The sequence below is a fragment of the Henckelia pumila genome, chromosome 2 (assembly GCF_033568475.1).
Source record: "Henckelia pumila isolate YLH828 chromosome 2, ASM3356847v2, whole genome shotgun sequence".
Classification (NCBI taxonomy): Eukaryota; Viridiplantae; Streptophyta; class Magnoliopsida; order Lamiales; family Gesneriaceae; genus Henckelia; species Henckelia pumila.
Window position 1 is genome coordinate 117465975 of NC_133121.1, and position 17857 is coordinate 117483831.

General features: G+C 34.7%; 2 protein-coding genes and 1 long non-coding RNA gene across 6 annotated transcripts; all 3 read right to left on the reverse strand.

The window, feature by feature from the left end:
* Positions 1 to 1548: 1548 nt before the first annotated feature.
* On the reverse strand, positions 1549 to 3213 carry LOC140885201 (uncharacterized). Of its 2 annotated transcripts, none has more exons than XM_073292148.1 (6): positions 3098 to 3213; positions 2935 to 3028; positions 2579 to 2794; positions 2127 to 2478; positions 1970 to 2051; positions 1549 to 1874 (listed from the first exon to the last, which is right to left on the reverse strand). In XM_073292148.1, the coding sequence occupies exons 3-6, from the start codon at positions 2784 to 2786 to the stop codon at positions 1683 to 1685; spliced, it is 834 nt and encodes a 277-aa protein (XP_073148249.1). In that variant the 5' UTR covers positions 2787 to 2794; positions 2935 to 3028; positions 3098 to 3213; the 3' UTR covers positions 1549 to 1682. The 2 variants fall into 2 exon arrangements, with proteins under 2 accessions (XP_073148249.1, XP_073148248.1); XM_073292147.1 differs by having other exon boundaries at positions 1549 to 1889.
* A 457-nt stretch (positions 3214 to 3670) lies between these two features.
* Positions 3671 to 6373, reverse strand: LOC140884346 (heparanase-like protein 2). Its single transcript, XM_073291079.1, has 9 exons — positions 6052 to 6373; positions 5920 to 5956; positions 5447 to 5630; positions 5210 to 5364; positions 4910 to 5143; positions 4640 to 4829; positions 4431 to 4556; positions 4230 to 4329; positions 3671 to 4145 (listed from the first exon to the last, which is right to left on the reverse strand). Exons 1-9 carry the CDS (start codon positions 6313 to 6315, stop codon positions 3813 to 3815), a joined length of 1623 nt encoding a protein of 540 aa, XP_073147180.1. The 5' UTR covers positions 6316 to 6373; the 3' UTR covers positions 3671 to 3812.
* Positions 6374 to 8451: 2078 nt separating this feature from the next.
* LOC140884285 (uncharacterized) lies at positions 8452 to 11625 on the reverse strand. Of its 3 annotated transcripts, none has more exons than XR_012150624.1 (4): positions 11282 to 11625; positions 9361 to 11027; positions 9047 to 9268; positions 8452 to 8946 (listed from the first exon to the last, which is right to left on the reverse strand). It is a non-coding gene; the product is annotated as an uncharacterized lncRNA (long non-coding RNA). The 3 variants fall into 3 exon arrangements; XR_012150625.1 differs by having other exon boundaries at positions 9361 to 9925; positions 10915 to 11625; XR_012150623.1 differs by having other exon boundaries at positions 9361 to 11625.
* Positions 11626 to 17857: the final 6232 nt, after the last annotated feature.

Genomic DNA, 17857 nt, shown 5'->3' on the forward strand with positions numbered 1-17857 from the left:
AGTCAATCCATTTGTAAGGCCAATGCCACGCGTTATCTACACTCACAAAACCACACTATCGAAAAAATATCCATTTCCATGTATATATATAAATATGTCATTGGTTTCCTTCCAATTCCACACCACTTCAAATTAAGCATACTTGAAAGTTCCTTCTCCGTTTCGTTTCCAATTTCGATATACTAATTTATCTTTAATGGATTTCTTCTCCAAATTTAAGAAAACCGATGATCAAGCCAAGCCAACTTCTGATGATCATCAGGAGCCAGACTCCTCAAGCTATGCCACTGATGAAACCAAAGGAGCTGATATTAATGCAAGTGACGAGTATGGAAAACCGGAGTCCTATGGAGATGACACGACCGATTCTTACTCAGACAAGCCGTCATACGGCGGTGCCACCACTGGAACTGATGAGTATGAGCAGCCCCAAGGAGGGTATGCGGAGGACACGGAGAAGCCGTCTTACGGCGGCGCCACTACTGAAACTGATGGGTATCAGAAGCCCGAAGGAGGGTATGGGGAGGACACGGAGGCGGGTTTCTCGGAGAAGCCGTCTTACGGCGGCGCCACTACTGAAACTGATGAGTATCAGAAGCCTGAAGGAGGGTATGAGGAGGAGAGTTTCTCTAAGAAGCCGTCATACGGCGGCGCCACTACTGAAACTGATGAGTATCAGAAACCTGAAGGAGGGTATGGGGAGGACACGGAGGCGGGTTTCTCGGAGAAGCCGTCTTACGGCGGCGCCACTACTGAAACTGATGAGTATCAGAAGCCCGATGGAGGGTATGGGAAGGAGGCAACAGAAACTGGCAATTATGGAAATTATACGTCGACGGAGGATTTCTCTTACACGGGAGACGACGCTGCCAAAGGAGCTAATTCTGCAGAGGCGTATGATGCCGATGCGACCGAGAGTTACCGAAAGAAGCCGTCAGGCGGATACGGCGCCACCACTGGGGATTATGCTAGTGATGATAAATATAACGAGTGAGAAGTTTATGGTTCGATGCAAAGTTTATGGCTGGGGAACATAATACATACTATTTTATACATATACATATCTAAGTTCTAACAAAAGAAAAAAAAAGAAATTTGAGTTTGCAAATAATGGTTTATGGTTCTATTGTGTAAGTTTATGTATTGCTATGCGTACTTGTGTGTAAATTTTACCTTGTTTTTATGTTTTAATTTGTATATCGATGTTGTGTTGTTCCTATAAATAAAACAATTATTGGAATATGTTTCAAAGATTAATTTGTTTAAGCTTTGATGATGTAAAATTAGTTGTGTTGATATGATAGCTAGAGTGGCTGCATGCTTGTTAAGTATTCATGCAAAAGGCAAGGGTGATGCCCAAGTCGGCATTTAATTTCATAACCCAATTGAAGGCTGTTACTGTCTAATTACCAGATATTATAACTTTCATTAAAATTAAAATTAAATTCATCATGACTTTATGTCACCTTATTTAAATTTCCAAAATCAAGGATGCTGCAAGAGAAGGGAGTTAGAATTATGAATTTTATTTACTTTCAATGTCTCGTGATGAAAGTGAGAGCATGGTTAAAGAATTAATGTTGTTGCACTTGGTTTGAATACATATGGTTTGATTGTATCTGCTCAAACGAGTGTTTCTTCAAATCAACTGCAAGTTTTGTGAATTTTATATAGACAGTGATTCAAAAGCACAAACAAGAAGCTGGAAGTTTCCCTGTAGCTCTGATTTTCTTTGCTTTCTCTTTCGCTTTGAGCTCCTCGTTTCTGCGACTCTCCTCTGCTTGTGCTTTAGCTCCTCTGGCAATCCCTTCGATTCTATTGATCGAGTCGCGATATCTCTTCATGGCTTTTACTCTTCTCCTGTCCAATTCAGCCTGAAAATTTTCCAGCTATAAATTCAGATTCTAAGTAATCTCAACTCTCAAGTAGTACTAGTGTATGGATAGAAGGGCATGCAAAGAAAAATAACCTCTATTGTTTCTATTTTGCGTTTAGCCTGTGCCTTCTTTTTAGTCCCCCACTTTTCGACATTCACCATCATCTTCTCATACCTGAAACAACTTGCAATATATGCAGATCAAATATGCAGTTGCAGTGCTTGTCAATCAAATTAGAAATAACAATACCTTTCCTTTACGCTAACCATCTCGGCCTTTTCCCAAGAATCTGCCTTAGCATCCCCAGGTCCAAGTTTCATTGCCTTCTTTATCTTGTTCTCAACAGGTCGAATCATGGACGATTCTACAGGCGGATGATAAGGCATTGGCAATGAGGCCTCAGGCTTTCTCTTGTCTGTCATATCCAAATTTTTATCTGCAAAAGATGGAGACCTTGCTGTGGACGGGGTGCGTTCAGCTGTCCTCCCTAGTGCTCGATTTTCGGGCTTGTCAGTAATATCTTCAAAGCTCACTTTCTTCTTGATGGATGGTGCTTTCTCAGGTATGCTTTTGTCTCTGAAACTTGTCTTTGGAATTTCCTCTGCATGCATCATAATATCATTTTCTTGATGCCAAGAAAAGACTAAAAAAGATAGTAGGAGCTCAGTTTAACCGAGAGGTAGGTCGAATTATGATCTTACCAGAGAATTTTAGTGAACTTTTGCGTGGTTCGGACACAATTTCAGCAACTTCTGCTTTGCTATTCAACGAGTTTACTGGCTTATCGGGGTCATATGTTGTCCCTTTGGTTTGCTTGTTTCTTGAATTATCAAGGGATTGAACAGCAAAAGCTGCTGCTGCAATTGCTGCGGCATAATCAGCTGTGCTGAAATCATAATCCCCACTCATTTTCTTCTCTGCAACACATAGCACCAGGTTAACTTCATCGATTCATGATCCATACCGGTCTTTGAAACAGCCTAACTAGCTTGCGCATATATATTAATTATTATGTGAGGATAATTGGCCCCAGAATCCAATTTTCAGTAAATATTACCTCTGAGGATTTCCCAATTAGCAGGATGTTTCGGGCTCTTGTGATGCTGCTCTCTTCTTTGTTAATTTCTTGTTTACCATTAGAAGACCTCGCACTAGAAAAAGTCAGAGGTACGTGATGCAGAATTAGTTTATGAAAGCAATATAGCAAGCGCGTTATATACCTTGTTTACTTGATCAAACTCTCCATTCTTGGACATTTTTTTCTGATCTTTGTTTAGATGAACTAGTATAGGTTATTCCCATGGTTTGTTGGGTTATTTGAAGGAGAAACAGTTTGTAGGGATTACGTAGTTATAATGATGAGTGCACTGCAAGAACAAAGTTTTGGAGGCAAGCCATTAGCAACATGGAATATGTGCTTTGCATGAGAGGATTGGTTTTGAATCTCAAAACCTTGATGAAAAGCAACCTTTTCTTCTCGTTTCCGGTTTCTTTTCAAGGGAAAAGTTTAAGGTCTATCAATCTTTTTGCGATCATTCCCAACAATTATATTACAAACTAAACAAGATTTGGTCCGACTTGGAGAATTAGATCGAGAACCGAAAAAACATCAAAAAAGTAGGGGAATTTATTCCTTCCTTTTGTATTTTTAGACACATACATCCAAATTATGGAAGAGAAGAATGACGGATTTGATCATCCCCACAAGAGCTGATCATCTTGCAATGCAAGTCGTATATAAAATAACTTGGACAGAGTTTTATAAAACTATAAAGAAATAAAATTGAACCATATCTATAAAAACTACTAGTTTCTTCCTACAAGAGGACAAAGAAACTCAAGTTACTCGAAACTCAAAAATTTTAAACAAAAAACAAAACTTACTCAAGTTTCACGTAACTCAAAAATTTTAAACAAAAAAATAAATAAAATTTCCTAATTAGAACAAGCTGGAGCGTTGAATCCTTTGATGGTAGCAAAAACTATTGAATCCGGACCCACGGCGATAGGCGAACCATTGTCGACAAGCTGCGGCTTCATGTCGGGAATATCAGAGGATGTAGTGAGCGTCAGTGGAGTTCCATTCAGCAACACAACATCACTCTGAATATTTCCATCTTGTGGAGTCAAATGATACTCTTCCCTCTGTGTATTGTTTTCGTCACCTTTCGACTTGCGTCCGTTGGGGTGTAAGTTCATGTCATTCATGACCGAAACCTCGAATGTTGTGGAATTTGACATGTTGATGAGCATCGTTGTGATTCCATTCTACAAATGGAGCTAAAAAAAATTAGCACTTTTTCTGCATTTAGAAATCTAATAAATTGTGGTTATGAAGAAAATCCAGCTTACCGAATTTTTGGAGCAATGAGTATAGGCGCGCAAGTAAGGGGAGCCGTCATGGGAGGTACCAAGCACATTCTTTCCCATCAATCGGTGCCACAAAAGAGCACTGCATTAACAAAACAAAAAAAACATAAATAAATAAATAAATAAACAAAAGGGAAAATGTTAAAATTATAAAATGAATCTTTATTTTCTTTAAAACCTCACCCGTAGAAATCCGGATTTGGGATGAAGGTAGTTGTGTTTAACAAAGCATAGTTTCCTCCGATCAATGCTTGCCTGCAGAAAACTTTGTGGTTGAATGTTGCGGTCATGCCCAATTGATCCAAATACCTGTTTTATAGATGGACAATCATCAGTCTGCGTGCATACAACATGTAACTTTACATACATAATAAACACACATATATACAAACCAGAATCCGTTAACAAAAGTATGAGAAACATCTTTGCCACCACTGTTATAAGCCCCTCCTCCTTCGCCAACCCAAGCCCCGGACCATGGCCCGAATAAGTTGACACTGTTGGAGGCGTCTTTATATGTTTGAGCAACTTGGTCGAGGAAATAGGGATCTTGAACCTTGTTGATAAGATTGGAGTCAACACCTGCAAAAATGCGAAAAATATGATGCGGACATGATATTATCATCAAATTCAAGATTTGTCTCTTTTAATTAATAGGGTACCTGCACCAAGATTGTAAGTGTGGTGGGTTAAGCCATCGACCACATTTGGTCCCGTTGTCTGGAGGAATGTCTTGAACCATTGCTCGTCATAGAATCCACCGGGACCTAAGACCTTAGGTCGTGTAGAAGGGTCAGGATACACATCTTGGACTATTCTCTTGAGTTCAATAACATCTTTCCCATATTGATCTGCTTCTACTCTTCTTGATACCCCACTTCCGCAGAGCTCGTTGCCTGAAGAAAACAGATCAGTCTTTGAGGTCTAAACAAAACAAGAAAATCTTAAGCTAAAGAGCCGACCTAGTTCGTATGAGTCGATCTTGTATCCTTTAGAGGCCGTGTACTGCATGAAGTTATGGGCATTTTTTGAGTTCCAATCACCCACCATAAGCATGTCATCACCTTCAGCTCTCTTTCTTCCGATTAGAGCATTCAAGCCAAAAGTTATTTTAGCCCTGCAAAAAATCGACGCATATGTGAGTAATTTTTTCTCTTGAGTCAGCTATATATATATATATCATATGGGATTAGGCTTACCCGGTATCGTTGAACAATTTGTTGAGTTGATCCCATCTGTCCATGTGGAAACAACCTCTGGTGAATCCAAACAGTTCGCCATCTCTTTTCTTAAAGTGTGGGCACTTCTTGATAGAGTCGCCAACTTTGTATAGAACTTGATCTTGTAGTGATCCTCCAAGTCTGATCCGAAGAGGGTTGAAGGCTGGTGCAAGTCCAAAGCATATTAATTACCATTTGATCACGTAAATTCCATGTCTAAAATCTCATATGATTAAACGAATCTCATATGATTATATATTTATTTAACATAAAACATGCATATATATATCTTATCTTATTGGATAAATCTGAAAATATCCAATTCATATTAACAACATTAATTAACATTAACAAATTGAAACGTGAAAAAATTGAACTGGGTGGACAAAATTTTCCAAAAAAAACTACCATAATATTGATGAACTTAATTGTAATTTAGTAAACTAGCTAACCTCTTATGGCATTAGCAAGAATCTTGTTATCCAAATCCTGCGAAGTAGATACAAAAAAAAGCGTATATAAAAAATTAGACTCAAATTTAGATCAGATATATAAAATTAATATTGTATGTAAGCATGCAGCACCAGATTGAGAAGGCCAGCTTGTCCCCATGGGCATTGACCGTAGTCGCATTTGTCCGAAGGCCACCAATCCAATGTTGCGCATATGAAGTTATCGTCTGTTTTTGCGATGTTGGTCACCGACTCCACATTCAACTTCACATCTTGCGCAAAAGCTATGTTGATCGCCGACTCCGAATTCAACTTCACACGATCATCCGCAAAAGCTAAACAAAAACTCGACAAAAACACACAAAATAGTATCATCTTTGGGACTAGTTGAGCCATGGCTTCGTGAAGACGAAAAGAATCTTTGTTTGATTTTTTTTCTAAAATAAGAGACGCTTTGTTTTTTCGTTGAAGAGAACATGAATGGGTTGATGAACACAAGGAATACGCTTAATTATAGAGGCAGCGTCCGAGCCTGGTTAGAGTTATTATTGGGAAAGGAGTCCCTTTTCTATTTGTGACAAAATTATTTGAAAAGGAATTGATAAGTCAAATCTTCATCTTATAAAAATCTGTAAATTGAAAAATACCATGTCATTATCTATTTATCCAAAAGGATCGCTCTGTTGTTCAGACATCTGTAAAAGATTTGAGTTCAACTAGGAGTTTATTATTTTGAATTGCGAATAATTTGATGGTCGGGAATTAAGGAAAATGGTTGGATGAAAAACAAAAAAACAAAAAAAATCTTGAATGAGTCGTTTAACAAATTATATCAACCAAATTCTTATTAGGGGTTATAAAAAAGACACTTATTACGAAGACAATAAAATTGAGTGGGAATTTTCCTACTTGACTGGAAATATTGTAATTTAAAGTTTCTATCTTAATAAAAGAATTACAATTTTCTTTTAAAAAAATAAAATAAAATAAAATTTACGTGTATTTATTATTATTATTTTTTTAGAAGACGTGTATTAATTTTTGTTCTATATATTGAGAAGTTGTTTTGCCCATGAATATTTGGATACGTAGGGGGTGTATCCAATGTGAGAAAATTAGTGACTTTCAAAGAGTTTTGTAGAGTTTTATTTTCAATCCAATTTTTTGCAAATTCTATAGGGGGTTTTAAAAAATCATGTGATATAAATTTTATATTAGTGCCCTTCATATACGATGATGTACGTGTATAAAAGTTTTTTTATTTTAAATAATTTTTTGTTATTTAAAATTTTATGGTTTTTTAATGTTGGATGATATTATAGTTTAAAAATTCAAATGTCTAAATAAATTTTTTTTTAGCGATTTTAAAATTTTTGAAAAATGATAAAACATGGTCTAGAAGTAACAAGTTGGAAAAAAATAATTTTTTTCAATCAATAAAAATAAATGATTATGAATTTTTTATTCGCAAATTTATTAAGAAAAAATCCATAATTACTTATATTTTTAAAAGTTGCAAACATTATTAGTTCACTAATTTATCATACTTTGGTTTAATTAATCTATTTACTCTGATATTGGTGTGCTAGCTTTTAATTTTTAAATATATTTTTGTCCAATTGTTGATGCGGCGGCAAATATAACAATAATTCTTTGTACCACGTTGACATTTCCCAACACTAGGGGGTGTATTGGTTGTATACTTTTAATTACTTTTATGGAGTTTAAAAGTATAGAGGTATTCAATCTAGACTTTATATACTACACAAAAGTTTAGTGGTATTCAAGATGAACATTTGTAGAATTTTAAAAAGTCATGTGTTATTCAAACTTAACTTTTAAAAACTCTACAAAAGTTTAGAGGTATTCAAAATGTCAATGAACTTTTAAAAACTCCATGAAATTCTATTAAGTACAATATTTAAAGGCATACAACAATAAAATATTCATAATTGTCTTTGGTTGAACCTAAAGATTTGGATGGACATTTTCACACTTTTATTCAAATTAGACTTTTAAAGACTTTTATGGACTTTTTCAAAGTCATGGACTTTTGTGGAGTTCATGGATTTTTAATGACTTTTATAGACTCTTGTTGACTTTTTTAAAGAATTTTGTCATAGACTTTTGTGGAGTTCATGGACTTTTAATGACTTTTATAGACTATTGTTGATTTTTTCTGTACAGTTTTGTAAACTTTATTCGTTAATTCTTCTTGATTTTTTTATCCTAACATTGTCATATAAATTTTTTATCATAAATTTTTATGTTTATAAATTCTTTTTATTGTTTTTCAAAAACAATTAATCAACCACTTATTTAAATTCATGATTTTTTTGTCATGTCAATTCCAAATATATAATCAATGAGTAATATTTTTTTCACGCATATATAATAACACTTTTATCAATAATCAATACTAGATAAATAATGACTCAAAAATATACTAGATAAATAATTGTATAAAATTGTAGATAAATGATCAATTAGAATACGGAAAAATTATGATATTTAAATTGTAGTAATCTTTTATGGAAAAAACTTTAATCATTAGTGACTACTTGATCAACGTCGATCCACATTTGATTGGCTATAGCATCCCTCCATGCATTAGCATTTGCTCGTTGTTGTTCTTGAGCATCAAGTAATTGATCAAAGTTATCTTCATGAATTTGTTCTGATGAAGATGATGGAGCTTCATTATCTGCTTCAATCGGAAACTCATCGGAACGACACTCCTTGTGAAGAAAATTATGTAACCCGACACAAGCCAAAACAAGATCTGTCTGAGTCTTGTATTTAATAAATGGAGGAGCTGTCTTGAATATTTTGAAACGCGATTTGAATATGCCAAATATTCTCTCAATAACGTTTCTCAATGAAGCGTGGCGAAGATTGAACAACTTTTTTGCATCTTCAGGGTGACGACCTTGTCCTGTGAATTCTTGAAGATGATAACGTACACCTCGAAAAGGAGCTAAAAATTGACGTCTATTTGAATATCCGTCATCCACTAAAAAAATTTACCTATCAAATCATATTTGTATATCAATGAATAACATATATAAACTTTTGAAAAGTAAAAAAACATAAATAATTTAGTAATATATATTACAAAAAAAAATACCTTGTGGCACTTTGAGTCCATTATTTCTTGATAAAGCATCTGTCAACACGTGTGAATCATGTGCAGATTCCTCCCACCCACTGAGTACATATATGAGTTCTAAATCGAAGTTACACGCTGCTAAAACATTTTGAGAAATTATTTCATGACGATTGCGGTAACTGTTAGCATCACGCCAAGACACTGTCGGATATGAGTACCATCAATAGCTCCAATGCAATCCTACAATAAAATAATAATATCAAATATATTAATACTTGTAACATCAACAACAAAAATAATAATAAAACAACAATAATTGAAAATGTTGTTACTTTGAAGTAAGGGTAAAATCTTATGTTCTCTCTTATTCGTTCTGTCACTGTAGATCCAGGCTTTACCATCATATCAACGGCAATGATCTTTAATGCTTTCAACACCTTGTGGAAATTTTCGCTAGTATTGTATTGTGATCGATCAAATATTTTACGAATCATGCAATATCGAGTATTTTGACCAACAATAAGTAAAAATATTGCAAGCATTTCTTCAACACAGATATATCGTGTGTCTTGTAAGTGTGTTTTCTCCCAAAGAATGTTTCACAACTTTAAAAAAACATCGGGGTACATCCTATATATTTTTCTAAAGTTTGTTGGATCTTCTTTTAATATTCTATGAATATAATCGTATCCACTTGCAGTTATTGGTCTTCTAGTTCATGGTTGTTGGATACGTTCGTGACACATGCTAGTCCTATAATCATTTAACACAGAAAATATTTCGAAAATGTGCATCGACAAACACTCAATGGATTCATGTAGTTCTTCTTCTGATTTGTCTTCTTCCATCTCTTCATTTGTGTCATGTGTATTGAGATTTGACATTTAAATAACCTTCCTGGCATAAAACAATTGATTAAATAAAAAAAGCTCCATGAATTCATGGAAAAAAATTCACATGCATATCAAATAAAATTTGTTCATCAAACATGCGTCTCTGTTATCTAGTCTATGCGACTACAAGCACCCGAATCGAAATATATATAAATCACATGGGAATTTCAAAATCAACAAATTGTTTCGAATTAAATACAAAATCTAATCCTCAAAATTAATTGGTTCTCTCATAACCGACCCGTTGATGGATAACACTAAAATAAGCCAAAATGAATATCATACAAAACGAACATAACACGGTTATAGCCAACCTTCTCTTTAGCAAAGCACAAACAATTTCACATATCAAATGACAAGGGATAAATTTTATGATCGAATCCTCACATTTTAGTTAGAAGGCTTTTCATTGAATAGGGTGAACAAAAAATAGAGACGGTAAGAACAGAAAAGAAATATAGATCACTATCAGTAAACAAAAATACTCAGTATTATTTAAGCTACTGACTGTAAATTTCAACATGATTAATAAACACAACATGGTTTTCGGTCTTTTCTTGCTTTTGACTTCCCAACTTACACAGTAATACATGCACACAAGAAGGAAGCTACAAATTTGATAGTGGGTGAAAAAGGGTTCTTCAGTTTCAAAGCTATTAAAAAATCAAAAGATGTTAAAAGTTGGGATATTTTCTCAGTTTTTTCATGATTTTTGGACATGTGTCGTAGCACAGGATTTTGATAAACCACAAGTAATTTTCATTCCTTTAGTCCAAAGACAAACGATCTATTTTGAAATTTATAAGCGCATTTGATCTATACTCGGAACAAACAGCAACGTACGGACGTGGAATCAACTATTTCATCCGATCACTGATATATAAAGCATCGAATCAATCAACGCAAATCAAATCAAATAAATATATGAGAACAAGATCAGCATGCATTGCAGAAAAATTCAAAAAAAATTAAACCCAAAAAAAAAAAACCGACCTTGAGTTCTCAAAATTCTAGACCATATCTGAAATTGCCATCTTCGCTCACCACACTTGTTGTACGTAGATTCACTCGTTATACCTTTTACCCATTTTGGTTTGACTTTGCTTCTAGTGAAAGAGACGTGACAACTTTTATTAAAGTTTTCATTCAGGAATTGATATGAAAGTAGGAATTGATTTGAAGAATATATATGCTGCTGAAATGACATCAATATTAAACTAATTGGACTATGTTCATTGATTTGAATATAATTTTTTAACTGAATCATGCAAATTCCAAAATCTTCAAGAAGAGAAACACGAAGAGCAGTGGAAATGCTTCCAAAATGTTCAGAATAAAATAAAAATCAAAGGAGCTTTACCTTGGATACATTAATTTCATGAGATATCACAAACAACAATTCACAAAAAGTAACGAACATTTTCCAAAAAAAAAAAAAAAAAAGTAACGAAAAATATCAAACAAGATTGACGATGAGTGTTAAGGAGAAAGAATTTTTATTCATATCTTTGAATGGAAGAAGACAGGAACGATGAAGAGAAGAAGGTGGCGAGAAGAGAACCCAATAGAACCCTAAACGTTTTTTTTAAAATCTATCAAAATCTTTGGGGTGATGAGAAGAAAATTCTAGATTTTTTTTATGGTACCTAGTGCTTGAATATTTGTACATAAAGATTTTGGTAGAAGTCATTGAAAATCTATATACTTTTTCAATACCACTTGACTTTTATAGAGTTTTAAAAAATCAAGATTGAATATCACTTGACTTTTTAAAACTCTATGAAAATCTATGTTGAATACCAATCTACTTTTATGGAGTATACAAAAGTAAAAATTGAATACCTCTAGACTTTTAAAGTCCATAAAAGTCTTTAAAAGTATAGTTTGAATACACTAAATTAAAAATAATATATATACAAACATATTTTTTCTATTTCTAAGAACCAATACACCCCGTTAAAATAAAAGAAAATAAAAATTTTATCTTTCATAATTTTTGAATTTTAATTACAAAAAATTCTCACGAGAATTAAAATCATATTGATTAAATTTTTAAATAAAAACTTATTATACTACACGACAAAAACTTATAATATTTTATTGATCATAAATTGAAAATAACAATAATTATTTTTTATAATTAATTCATTTTTAATTATATAAAATTTGATGTTTTAATTATTTTTTATATTTTTAATTTGTAGCTTAATTTTTATTATAACTCAAAATTTAAATTTATACACTTTAATATAAATATGCATATACATATATAATAATAATAATAAATAATAATAATAATAATAATAATAATAATAATAATAATAATAATAATAATAATAATAATAATAATAATAATAATAATAATAATAATAATATGTATATGTATATGTATATGTATATGTATATGTATATGATTTATATATATTGACTTGATATATTGACGTAGTTTTAAAAAATTATTAACACGAATGTGTGTGTATATTTATATATATTGACGTAGTTTTAAAAAATTATTAACACGAATGTGTGTGTGTGTATATATATATATATATATATAAATAAGAATACTATACTATATAAAACTAAATAATTCAAATTTTATAGATTCATATTAATTTCTTAATTGCAACAAGTTTAATTCTACTTATTGATTTTTATAAACCAAATTGATAAGTAAAAATTATTTATATGATAGATAAAAATATTTTAAAGAAATAAAATTATTTTAAAGAGAGATAAATATAAGGTATTGATACTCGATTAATAATTCCAATAAATAAATCATAATCAAAATCATGAATTACAAAACACATATGGTTCTACAAAAAAAATTACAAATGCCAATAAAAGTCATGAAAAAAGTTTACAAATATCAATAAAAGTCATGAAAAATAAATCTGCAAGATTCTGTGAAAGTCATTAAAAGTCTGTGAAATTCTATAAAAGTCTGCAGATGTAGTAGCCCGGTTCCATTTTACAAGATTAAGTGATTTTAAAAATTTTAGAAAATGACATATGATTTTAAAAGTGTCAAAACATGTTTAAGGAGTCCCTATTTGGTAAAATGGAGTGTAAAATCAGATCCGAAATGTCCAAAAATAGTTGGAAAAGTCCCGGGGGTCTCAAAACCGACCAGAAACAGCCAAACGAGTTCGGAAGGACCAGACCAGAACGTTGCGTCCGAACCCGAACGGACGCAATGATCCGGTGCAAGAACGTTGCTTCCGTTCTGACGAACGTTGCGTCCGTTCTGCTGGATGGACAAGTGTCGACGAGATCATGACACGAGGTTAGATGGTGCAAGAACGTTGCTTTCGTTTTAACGAACGTTGTGTCCGTTCTGCTGGCAGGACAGATGTCAACAAGATCATTACACATGGCGGGACAGTGCAGAACGTTGCATCCGTTCTAACGAACATTGCGTCCGTTCGTCGTCTATAAATATGGGCGAGATTTGCTCATTTTCAGCCGTTCAGAATCCTCTCCTTCACCCATATGGCTCTATTTTAGGGCCTTTTGGGTACTCTTATTTTAGAGTTGGAGTAGAAAGTCTATATTTTAGTATAGTCAGACAGTGTCTGACATAGTAGTGGACAGTGTCCGCAGTAGCAGCCAGGCGGCGAAGCTCTGGAGAGGCGTCTAGAGGTCGTAGCTAGGCTATGCCCAGGCTCTAGGGCATGCGACATCAGCGGGCTAACGACGGATGAAGGTATGACTTTGGTTCCCTATAGTAAATAGGGAGTAGACTATAGTTTAATTAAGGCTTTTTGAGCCTAGTAGGTAATGTTGGCATGCAAGGTAATGCATGGGTTATTTATGTTTTAGTGATGCATGGTAGGCTTGGACCTAGAGGAAAAGCCTCTAGGATCTGCTTTAGTAAGGTACAGAAGTATTATTCGAGATATCCAAATTGAGTATGCATGTATTATGTGTTTGCATGGATTATGTGATTGCATGTTTTATATGTCTTTATATACAGCATGTCACGACTGTATGTTGCATACATGAGTATATTGAGCTATCTCTTTTGAGATGTCTATTAGTAGGGTTTTACCCTATCCTGTTAATGGATGGACTTCCATCGATTTGGGTTCGGAAATCCACTGTTATTTCGGTATGGGAGCCACCTCCTGAAGCGACGGCACAGCGTGCTACATACCAGGGCCCGGTCTGTCTTTGTATCTGATTTTTGACCTCTAGTCAGTAGACAGTACACTTGCATTCATGTATACTCATACTCTCGTACTGAGCATGTTAGGCTCACTTTCGGTTATTTTCTGTTGGCTGGATGTCCTATTCCATGGGGCAGTTGCAGGTAGTTCTCCCGGAGACAGGGAGGTTAGGTGGTGACCAAGGCTGGATAGCAGGGTTGACCACTAGGTTTTTCCTAACTGGTATTATTTTATTTTAAGTATCCGCAGTTACTCTGATTAATATTACTTTATTGATTAATTGCATGCTTAAGTTCTGATTAGTAGGTGATCACCGCGCGGGTCACTACAGCAGAAATCTATCAACTCCACAAAAGTCTGTCATTTAAAAAAAGTCAGTAAATCTCTGGAACGAATACACTTAGTGCATAATTACTGCATCAAAACCAACTTTTTATCACGTTAACAATAATTCTTTGTATCACGTCGGTATTTAAACAAGATATGATTAAAATCTAAAAACAAAAAACAAAATTACTGCCTCAAAACCAACTTTTTTTCTTTGAAATAACAAAACCAACTTTTAAATACTTCGTTTATAAAAACCCAAATTAGACAACATAAAAAAGAGCTTGAGGTGACGTGGGAAGAAATTCCCCAGCGTTGCGGGTTCGATCCTCGTGTTGAGCATATTTCCTGCTGAAATATTGTGGGGGTATTGTTACGCCTTAAACGCATACAAATCTCGTGTGATGAGATTAATATTTTTAATGCATTAACAAGTCTCATAATATTATGTTTTGATGATTACAAAACTCGATTAATCGTTACTAACAGTTTAAAGTGAGAAATTTGCAGGTATTAATATTTTTGAGTATAGACAATATTGGAAGCAAGAACCGATAATCAAAAATTGGGAATAAAAATTCAAAAGTTCGAATCTGTCCAGGTTCGGACGACCCGAAGACAACTTCGGATGCTCCGAAGTATTTCCAGAATTTAATAAAGATCGGAGGACAAGTTCGGAGACTTCGAAGACTACTTCGGACGATCCGAAGTGAGTTCAGACGACCCGAAGATTTTTCAGGAATTAAATAAAGATCGGAGGCACTCTCGGAGGCCACGAAATGACTACTTCGGACGACCTAAAGACAGGTTCGGATGACCCGAACTCCTTTGCGGCCATGAAGATTTTGTCGGAAGAAAATTTCCCTGAATGAATTTAATGCCGCCGTTCGGACGACCCAAAGATGACTTCGGACCACCCGAACAGTTCACCAGCCGTAAGAATTTGAATTTCAATCAGACAAGGTTCGGACGACCCGAAGGCCCATTCGAACGACCCGAACCCGTTTGGATTGGCACCCATAAATACATGTCATTTGAAGCCTTCTCAACTCACCAATTCACTCTCAACTCTTTTTGCAAGCAAGTTCCTCTCCTACAAGAGTTAAAAGAAATATTTGTGAGATATATATTCAAATCGAGGGTTGTTTGTATAAGTTCATTTGTGAGTTGGTTGCTCGGTTATTGTAAACACTTGTGTGTGAAGCCAAGTGTATTTACGAGTGTTGTGGCTATCCTTGGAGCACTTAAGGCCAAGTGTTGAGTTGTATCGGTGCGATGATCGTGTTGAGTTGTACGGCTATCCTTGGAGCCATCAAGGCCAAGACGTTGAAGTGCTAGTGGATCCTTGGTTAATCGATCTTAACCAAGAAGGGAAGACGTAGACGATTTATCGTCGAACTTCCATAAACATCTCTTATCCCTTTTACTGCTTTATTTACATTACGAATTTATTTACTGCACTTATATTTGATTGCTTTAAGTCTTCTGCTTGCGTATTTGCATAATCGCTTTAAATTGCTAAAGTTGTCAATAGAACCTAAATCCCCCCCCCCCCAATTAGGTTCTAACAAGTGGTATCAGAGCCACCTTTTTCAAAATATTTTCAAAAAGGTTCTTATGGCAAATCTAGCGAGCGACTATGCTCAAGGGCAATCAACAAATCGTCCTTCTCTTTTCAACGGCATAAACTACGGATATTGGAAAAACCGAATGTCCCTATATATCCAATCCGTAGATTATGATCTTTGGAAAGTAACCGTGAAAGGTCCCTATATACCTTTGAAAGAGGTTGAGGGAGTCAAAATTCCTAAGGAAATGGATGACTTTTCCAAGGAGGACATGCGATTAATTTCTCAAAATGCTAAAGCTATGAATATTCTTCATTGTTCCTTAGATATGAATGAGTACAACCGGATCTCAATGTGCTCATCCGCTAAAGAAATATGGGACAAGTTGGAGATATGTTGTGAAGGGACTAATCAAGTCAAAGAAACGAAGATCGATCTACTCCAACTCAAATACGAAACATTCGAGATGGAATCAAATGAAGATGTAGATACTATGTTCCGAAGGCTTACTCAAATTATCAATGAGCTAGCCCAACTCGGGGAACAATATCCAACCAAACAAGTATGGAGGAGAGCTCTACGCGCCTTACCCAAGGAGTGGGATGCCAAGAGGACGGCTATCATAGAATCCAACAAAGGCGACACCGCTTCCTATGACCTTGATCAACTTCATGGGACTCTAAAAACCCATGAGTTGGAACTGTCAACAAGGAAGGAAATAAAGAAAGAAGATATCAAGGCAAAGGGGATTGCTCTATCTAGCCAATCCAAAGAAGATGAAGATAAAGATGATGATATGGCACTCTTTGCAAGAAAATTCAAAAGATTTATGCGAGGAAACAACTTCAAAAAGAATACGGACAAAGAAGTTACCTGCTACAACTGTCAACAACAAGGCCACTATGCAAATGAGTGTCCTCTCAAGAAGAAAATTGACAAGGAAAAGAAGAGAGCACTCATAGCCACTTGGAGTGATAGCGACGATGACGAGGAGGAAGCAAACATCTGCCTCATGGCTAAAAGTGATGACATCGTCTCCGACGACGATGACGAGGTACCTTCCTATGACGAACTACTACATGCATATAAAAACATGTTTGATATGGCTAAATCTCTTAGAAAATAAAATAGAAATCTCAAACATGAATTAGAGACTAAAGAGCATGAAAACCTAAGATTGAAGGATGACATAGCTCACTAAGAAAAATCTTTTGATAAGTTCATTGTTAGTAGTAATAATTTGAAAAATTTACTTAGCATGCAGAAATGTAGTTTTGATAAGGGTGGACTAGGGTATGGTAAGAAATCAATTGACTTTACTAGCCTAATTGCTAAGGCAAAAATGAGATTACCCCCTACATGTTCTTATTGTTGTAAAATAGGTCATGTTAGACATAAATGTAGATCTTTAAAATTTCAATATGATCAAAAAGCTATATGAAATGGAGGCCTAAGAGTACTTAAAAACTCATTAGTAAGCATTATGAGATCATGATCCAAGGGAGTTCATCATAGATCGGTTTAAACTGCCTTGACTTGCGACTGGTCTTCCTGATGAACGCTGCTCTGTCCAAGGAAATAGGTTTTTAAAGAGGCCATAGCCCTACCTACTACTGGGAGCACTCTTGAAAAGTGGCGATGATGTCGCTATGAGAGACTGAACTCTTAGAAATCTATTTTGTATTTCTCTTTTCTAACTCTGTGGACCCAAAAGAACTAAAGGGTACCAAAATAAATTTTTGCAGGAAAATAGGAAAGCTGTTCTTCTAAGCATATGGTATCTAGACAGTGGATGTTCTAGACATATGACCGGGAACAAAGAGCTACTCCAATCCATCAAACCAAAGGAGAAAGGAACTGTCACATTTG